This window comes from Helobdella robusta (assembly GCF_000326865.2).
Source record: "Helobdella robusta unplaced genomic scaffold HELROscaffold_2, whole genome shotgun sequence".
NCBI classification, from domain to species: Eukaryota; Metazoa; Annelida; class Clitellata; order Rhynchobdellida; family Glossiphoniidae; genus Helobdella; species Helobdella robusta.
Genome location: NW_008704083.1, coordinates 691,151 through 700,569, shown reverse-complemented (window position 1 = coordinate 700,569; position 9,419 = coordinate 691,151). Strand labels below are relative to the sequence as shown.

At 32.5% G+C, this 9,419-nt stretch overlaps 1 protein-coding gene across 1 annotated transcript; it reads right to left on the bottom strand.

Annotated features, from left to right (window-relative positions):
- Window positions 1-7,480: 7,480 nt before the first annotated feature.
- Window positions 7,481-9,215, bottom strand: HELRODRAFT_159942 (hypothetical protein; the record flags this gene model as incomplete). The annotated part of the gene is made up of 2 exons (XM_009016983.1): window positions 7,481-8,320; window positions 9,180-9,215. 2 exons carry the CDS (start codon window positions 9,213-9,215, stop codon window positions 7,481-7,483), a joined length of 876 nt encoding a protein of 291 aa, XP_009015231.1.
- Window positions 9,216-9,419: the final 204 nt, after the last annotated feature.

The window sequence follows — 9,419 nt, the reverse complement described above, 5'->3', positions numbered from 1 at the left end:
TAAAGGTTGAGAAAACAAGAGAGAGAAGAGAGAGAGAGAGAGAGAGAGATAAAGGAAGAGAAAAAACAAGAGAGAGAGTGAGAGAGAGAGAGAATGGAATAAACTTTGTAAAGTGAAAAAGAAAATTTTTTAAAGAGGCGTTAATAAGAAAGCAATTAGACCTGCATCATTCGTTCGTTTGTTCATTCATTCGTTCGTTTGTACATTCATTTATCCATTCATTCATTCACCTATGTTGCCAGAATTGAGAGAAACAGCGGACTTAATCACGAACTAATCGATTAAATTTTTTTTTTTTGAAAATTGAAAATTATGTAACGAGATAAAAACTTAAAAGAAGCACTTTTGAAGAAGAACGCGTGGGTGCATCGATTTTTTCACTGTCACACTTTTGACCATATTAAAAAAAAATTTGCATTTATAAAAGAAAACATGCCAAAAAACATACAAACATATCAGCAAACGAACGTGTGAACTTCGATAAACATGCAAATGATTGAACAGACGAACGCGTCAGCAAACAAACATGAACAAACGTATTAACTAACAAACAAACGAACTAGTGTTCTCACGAACCAACATACAAACAACAAACTGTCAAATATTTTGCAGTTCGTTCGTAGCTCAATTAGTCTAACATGCAGTCATTCAAATTTCGTACATACAGAAATAAACATACACACACACGCAAACAAAAATATATACACATACACACAGCCATGCAAATAAACACCGAAAGTATAAACAAAAACATACACAAGTAAATGTAAAAACACATTTTCCAACGCAAAACAGAAACAGCAACATTGACAGACGAACAAACAAAAGTAAAAACATACATACACTCAAACAATCAAACAATCAAACAAACACACACACACATACATACATACATACAAAAAATCTAAAAACAAATTTGCAATCGCATAATCAATATTTAATGGGCAATACAGGATTGTGGATTGTTGAACTCGGTTTATCTAGATCATTCTACGGAGTGATTCTCATTAAATGGCAATTGTTTGTATCTGATTTATTGGAGACTACCCAGTTTTGTACACATTTTTATAAATACACATACACTCTTGTATACACACATGCCTAAAAGCTAACTACATACACGCATGTACAAACAAACAAGCAAGTATACAATGAATGTAAGACATTTTTTTTTGTGTTTTGTAGAATATATTTTTAGATTTTATAGTTTAAAAAGTATTTCTATTTTTAGAAATACATACCCACATTCATACACATACAACAACACGTACATACACATACACACATCCACACATATATAGACACTGACATACACATGCTTTCTGATCATAAATAGTAACGTCATCATTTCGATAGAATAGTTTTTATTGGTCTTGATAATTGTATCATCAGCATTTTCATGAGGATAACGATGATAGTGGCAAGGTTTTTTTTTCTTTCGTATCTTTTGATTGAATGACGTCATCGTTGTCGTAAATGTTGTTGTTGTTGAAGACGTAGATGTAGAAGAATATGATGTTGTTTATGATGACGAAGACGAGGAAGATGTAGTTGTTGATGAGGAAGAAGATGATGATGCAGTTGTTGTTGGTGATGAAGAAGATGATGATGTAGTTGTTGTTGGTGGTGATGATGATGGTGTTGTTGTTGACGATGAAGATGAGGATGACGTTGTTGCTGTTGGTGATGATAGTGATGAAGATGATGAAGATGACGATGGTGTTGTTGTTGTTGCGGTAATTTATGACGATGACGAAGAAGATAAAAAGACTGATGATAAATTGAAGCCAAAATATTTCACCGACGGCAAACACACAAAGCGTATATGAATACCCGTAAAAACCACGCATCATACACAATAAGCGGGGATTTTATTGCATTCGAACCCAGTTACTGCAGCAGCAAGATTAGGCGCCTTTAATTATTGAGCCATGACGCCCCCCAATCAACTGATTAATTAATAAATATCAAACTCGTTTTTTCAAGTCATTTATTTCCGATTTTTCTTCAAACTAAATCAATTTAATCATCACGGACGACAATACACGTACAGCGACCAACAACACCACAAACTTAACTAACAATACTTAGCGTTGACAATTCACAAACACACAACACACACATACCACACACACACACACACACACACACACACACACACACACATGCACGCACACACACACACATGATTATCCTACGGAATTATCTTAAGCCATTCTTTGCTCTTTTTTATAGCTTTCATTGTCAATAGGTCAACATTTCCATCGTACATACGTACAAACATACCAAAAAAAATATACAAAAAAAATATACAAATAAGCCAACAAACATACCAAAAAAAGTATACAAACAAGCCAACAAACCAAATAAACATATATACACATACATACATACATACAGCGTTTGTTTGTGTATCAGTGCATATAAACGAGAGTATCATTTTAAGAGCAATATCTAGTTTATCGTATACACACGCGCACACACACACACACGCACACACATGCCTAACATAAAATACATAATAAATTTGTATTAACGTACCCACCCAATAAACATTGTATTATTATAATTAATAGCTCTCCCTTGTAAATTTCAGTACCAACGAATAAGCTTCAATCATTCAGCCGTACAAAACTATAATGTTGATGTACTGATAATAATAATAATAAATTATTTATTTTAAAATTATAAATTATAATTTATTATTATTACGGTTATTATCAGAGAGTCTACGATAGAGGTCTACATGGAAAATTTCCCGCAAATTTTCCCGCAAATACTCGCGGGAAAACTGCGGGTTGGGAACAGAAGTTGGAGGGAAACTCGCGGGGCGGGAATGAAAAGCGAGGGAAAACCGCGGGGCGGATATTTTTCGTGCGGGAAATACCGCGGGACGGGAAAAATTTTAGAGGGAAAACCGCAGTTGAATTGACTTTGATGGCGAAGTTCCAAAAATGTTGAAAATTAATGAGAAACTTCATAGCTTGAACAGCAACGCAATTGAAAAAGTTAGATTATTATTATAAGCTAACCTTTGTGTAAAAGAACTTGTGCACGTGTATATACTGTTTAATTGTATATGACGGATCATATAGCTACATAATATATAAAAATATATATAGCTACATAATATATATATATATATATATATAGCTACATAATATATATATATATATATATACATACATAAGCGCATAATTTAAGAACATGGTATGTTAAAGGTTAGGCTAGGCATACATGACACATAATAACAACATCACTAATTGTGAGATGAGCTTGACAATTTTCTTTGTGCTATAACATGGGTCATGCATACATTATAAGCTGATCTTTGTGTAAAAGAACTTTGGCACGTGCATACATGACACATAATAAGCTGATCTTTGTGTACAGAATTTGGCGTATCACACAGCTTATTCATATATTTGAATTAATTAACTATTTGCTTGGTGTTATTTTTTGAAGTTCAATCAATCCATCAATCAATCAATTAGCTTATAAAGCGCTATTTCCGCGATGTTTAACAGCGCTCCTCAATGAATTTTGAAAACAGATGGGTCTTGAGATCCGCTCTGAACTTCGCAAGTGATGGAGAGTAGTCAGAGAAGTAGGAAGAGAGTTCCAGAGAAAAAGACCAGAAAAAGCAAAAGCAGATTTGACTTGACTTTGATGGCGTTCCAAAAATGTTGAAAATTAATGAGAAACTTCATAGCTTGAACAGCGACGCAATTGAAAAAGTTAGATAATTATTACTAAGTTTAAAGCTAAGCAAGCTCACAGATGCATATGCATTACGCTAAATAATATTCATTGTGATAACAGGAAAGAACACGTAACCAATTATATTAAGTGTTATGCATCACTATTTATTCTATTTGTTTTTGGGCGATAATTAATCTACAATGTGACTTTTACTGTGGCGCGCTGTTTGGTTCATTCAATTCGTTTGGTTATAGAACGTTATATTTATTTTACGTAATAAATTAGTATATGTTTCAACTCTTCAAAACCATCGGATCAGTTGGATAGTCACTGAAGTCAACAGAGATATCAAACAACATTCTAGACTTCTGGAAATCTAAATCTTCAACATGGCTAAAGTTGTCATCAGTAGCTGCTCAGCTTCTAAGTATTCCAGCAACAAGTACACCCTCAGAAAGATGTTTCTCCACCACTGGAAGAACACTGGAAGATAGGCGCTCAAGACTTTCACCAGAATCTGTTGATCAGCTGCTTTTTCTCAACAGTCAAGGAGTGGCATAAATATTTACAAACAATTTACTGAAACACTAACTGTTATTAACCAGTATTTTTGTTTGTTTTTATAATAAAAATTGTACATGGAATGTACTACATAATACTCTGACTAAGGATACTTTGATTATCTTTGTTAATAATTATATAATTATTGAGGGAATGAGTGCGGGAAAATGAGGATTTGTGAGGGAATGAGTGTGGGTGAGGGAAGACTTGTGAGGGAATGGGTGCGGGTGAGGGAAGACATGTGAGGAAATGGGTGCAGGTGAGGCAAGACTTGTGAGGGAATGGGTGCGGGTGAGGTAAAATTTATTTTCAGGAGGGGCAGGTGAGGGAACAGAAATGTGTTCCAGCGTAGACCTCTAGTCTACGATGATAAATGCGTTGAAACAGCCATTTGAATAAATAAGTTATAAATCGCCAATTCCGTCTCTACAATCATTCATTCGTTCAAACATTCATCCATCGGTGTATCATTCATTCTTCGATGCATCATTCATTCGTTCATTCATTTGTCCATCTATCATTCATTCATTCGTTCGTTCGTTTATTCGTTTATTCATTCATTTATTTACACGCCATTTATACATTCCTCCGTCCATTCAACGTTTATCCATCCATTCATTTACCTATCCAACCAATCCATCCATTCGTTTAACCGTTCTTTTATTTATTCATCCATCTATCCATCCGTCTATCCATCCATCCGTTCGTCCATCCAACCATCCATCCATTCGTCCATCCAACCATCCATCCATTCGTCCATCCAACCATCCATCCATCCATCATTCATCACGAAATACATTATTCATAAATAAATGTTATACTCTTTTCACAGTAAGATGTACGTGAATGATGTATGAATGCAAATAATATATATACATATATACACACACAGACACACATACTCAAAAAGTTCTACAGTTTTTTCTTTTAAAATGAAAATTCAACATTTTCACGTATTAATACACACACACACAAAAAACACACACAAACATACACACACAAATAAATTATTTTTTTTGTTATACATGTCATCGTATTTAATATAATACACAATAATAAGCAATAAAATGCACTGATACACAGGGGGATACACGTAGATACACGTTTAGATAAACTTGATTCATGTTTATTCATTGCAAAGAGACACATGTTTTGATTCATAAATATTAATATAATATATACACGATACATATTTACACACACACACGCGCGCGCGCGCACGCACACACATTTTATGGCATAAAACACACGCAGACAGACACATATACTCTCTCTAACACAAACCCAAACACACACACACACACACACATATATATATATATATAGTATATATAATAATATGCTGGTTGATGACCGAATTCTTGATATAATATTACAAAAATTACCGGGACCATGAATATGAACAACATCAACTTCCTTACATATATTAATATATATATATATATGTATACATATATTAATATATATATATATATATGTAATAATATATATAATAATATAATATATTAATATAAGGATAATATATATATATATACTTATAAATATGTATAATAGACTATAACAGACACTTAAATGTACCTGCTTATAAAAAAAAAATTTTTTCACGATGCCAATTAAGGAAAAATAACGATATTTATTTAAAACAAGAAAATCTTCAATAATCATTAATTTTGACTATATAAATAGTTAATGAATCGATCAATTAGTGTTAATTAATAACTCATTAAGTTAAGAGTAATTAAAAAATGTCTGGTTGATCGTGATTTATATAAAATAAATTAAATGTTATGAACACGTTTCAGAAACACAGACACACACACACACAGACACATATGACACTCGATCATGCAACAAACCCATTTGTAGGTGTATTGTTTTTGAAAAAATTTTAAACAAAAATTAAGCGCTGCATAATTAGTAATTTTTCTTTCAATTTTTGTTCATCATCATCATTACCATTATCGTCAACAGCAACTTCATCGTCGTCGTCGTCGTCATAAACCAGTGTTTGAATAAACTTAAAACAAAAATCAAGCGCTGCATAATTAGTAATTTTTTTTTGAAATTTTTGTTCATCATCATCAGCATTATTATCATCAGCAACAGCAGTAGCAGCAGCAGCAGCTTCACTGTCGTCGTCATCACCATCATCAAACATACTCGCATATGGTCAACTTGAATAATGGATAACGCCCGAATTGTGGAAACACATAATATGTTACCCATTTGCACTTTTGATATTTGTTGTTTTTGTTTTTATTATTATTGCCAATATTATAGTTTTTTATTGTTATAATAATAATAATAATTATTGTCATTGTTGTTGTTATTATTATTATTATTATTTATTTTGTTGTTTTTATTATTATTGATGTTGTTGTTGTTGTAGTTATTTATTTCTTATTATTATTTTTCAGAAAAATATAATTGAATGGGTTCTTGAATGGAGGATGAAGTTTTTTCATTTCAACTCCTTTATCAACCCAGCCATCCGCCTTTCGATCCATCCGTCATCATTTTTATAGCGCGAATAATATAAAAGTTTTATGATGTGGCAATTATTTAGAATCTTTTCTTCATTTTTTTACTTGTTTAGGAGTTTATTCATCCATTGATTCACATATTCATTAATTTTTTTATTCACCCATTTATTCCTATTTTCCTTCAGTTGTTCATTTATGTTTTTATTCATTCATTCATGCATTCATTCATGCATTCATTCATGCATTCATTCATGCATTCATTCATGCATTCATTCATTCATTCATTCATTCATTCATTCATTCATTCGTTCATTCATTCATTCATTCATTCATTCATTCATTCGTTCATTCATTCGTTGGTTCGTTTGTATGTTTATTCATCATTCATGTGTTTGTTCGTTCGTTTGTTCGTTGTTCACTCACTTTGCGTTATTTGTTCTTTTAATTATTCAATCAATCATTAATCATTCATTTATTTACCCATTCATTCATTCTTAATGCAAGAACTTATTTTTGGTGCAATTATCGTGCAATGAACTTACTCCTCTGATATAATTATTTTTTGACCGCTTGTGTGTGGGTTGTGTGTATGTGTGTGTGTGTGTGTGTGTGTGTGTGTGTGTGTGTGTGTGTGTGTGTGTGTGTAATGTTTTGATTGTGTTGTTGTTGTTGATGACGGTGACGATGGTGACGATGCTGTTGTTGTTTTGTTGTTATAAAAATGTTTTTGTCACTCAAGAAGTCATTGTGGTCGTTGTTGAAACTATCTCGTCAACGGGAGAATCAATTGTGGATGTTTGGTCGTTGCTGCTGTTGTTGTCGTTGTTGTTGTTGCTGTTGTTGCTGTTGTTGATGTTGTTGTTGTTGATGTTGTTGTTGGTGTCATTTTCTTGGCTATAGTTTATGTTAATGATTTCGTTGTTGTTGGATACCATCTCATTGCTATTGTTGCTGCTTTCTACACTCTCATTGTTGTAGTCGGGGTCGTTGTTGTTGTTATTGTTGTTATTAATGTTTTTGTTGCTGTTGTTGTGTTCTTGCGTTTCAGCATCAACTTCAACATCATTCTCGCCATCATTCACAACTACGAATTCAACTTTTTTACCCGCAACCCCATCATCCCTACGGCTAACGTTGTTATTATTATTATTATTATTATTATTATTATTATTATCATCATCATCATTAACATTATTACTAGCAATTTTATTGCAACTGCTAATTCTAAAATTAAAACCAGCCGCAGTACTATTACTACTATTACTAGCATTAGCAACCACAAAAGTAGTTGCAGCGGTAGAGTTCGCTTTCCCGTCTGCCGCCAGCATCATAATCGTCTTTGATTGGTCATCGAATGGCGATTCAGTGACCGAAAGAGCAGCGATTGTGGTGAGGTTAGAGGTCATTCTACGTCTGCAGGTCAACATTTCGTGGAATTGGGTGCGGAATTTTTGACCAACTAGGCAGTAGATGACGAAGTTGATGGCGGAGTTGATGGTGAGCAGGGCGTTGCAAGTTTCGTTGAAGTATCTCAGAATCTGGTGGCGGGTTTGTTGGTGTGAGTCTTTGTGTGTCTGTGTGTGTGTGTCTGTGTGTGTGTCTGTGTGGGTTGGTGTTTGATTTTGTGTGTGTGTGCTGTGTAAGTGTGTGTTGTGTAAGTGTGTTTGCATGGATTTTATTTCCTTGGTTTTTTTTTGGTATTTTTATGAGTGGGTGTATGTTGGGTGTTCATTTTCGTACTACTACTATTACTACTACTACTACTATTACTACTACTAATAATAATAATAATAAATAAAAATGATAATGATAATAATAATAATAATAATACTGATACAACTGCTGTTACAGCGACAACGTGTATGTGCAATTCTAAACCTTTCAGAACAGAACGTTAATTACCAGAAAACGAAATAAAGTAACTATTATTTCTCATATAAAAATTGTAATAAATGTAATATATAATATAAAAACAAAATAAAATAATAAAATAATAATAGAAGATGAAAAATAAGAAATAAATGAAAATGTTTTGACCAAAAATAATTTTTAAATGGCATGAATCATTATTTAATCTTAGTAGAAAAATAATCTGATTTTTTTCAACTTATATATAAAAGAAGATAAATTTGTTGACCGGTTTATGTTTGAGTATCATGCTCCACGAAGCAAAAAAATATTTTAAATTTTTGAGTTTGTTGTTTATGAAAAAATAACTCTGCGTCGTTTCTCACGCGGTAAATAATTTTTTTTTTTATAAGATAACTATATTTAATCTTTTTTTGTTGTTGACATATCTTTTTGGGATCAATTTTTATTTTAAACATTAAAAATAACAACACTTTTTTATTTTTTTTCTTATGTTATTTTTTCATTCCTATAGCCCTTAATTTGTTGTTGATGTCTGAAAAGTAGCAGGGGTCTATAATTCACGATGCCTAAGTTGATGTTTGCAAGTGATGCTTGCATGTCGGGATGTTTTCTTCGGGGAATCAAACTTATATTCGAATGTGTGATACTCTCTCTCTCTCTCTCTCTCTCTCTCTCTCTCTCTCTCTTTCCTTCTCTCTCTTTTTTTTCTGTCTCCCTTTTTTTCTCTCTTTTTCTCTCTTATATTATTCATAATTATTTATAAAGCTTTGTTTTCTTTTTTTCTTTCTTTCTTTCTTTATT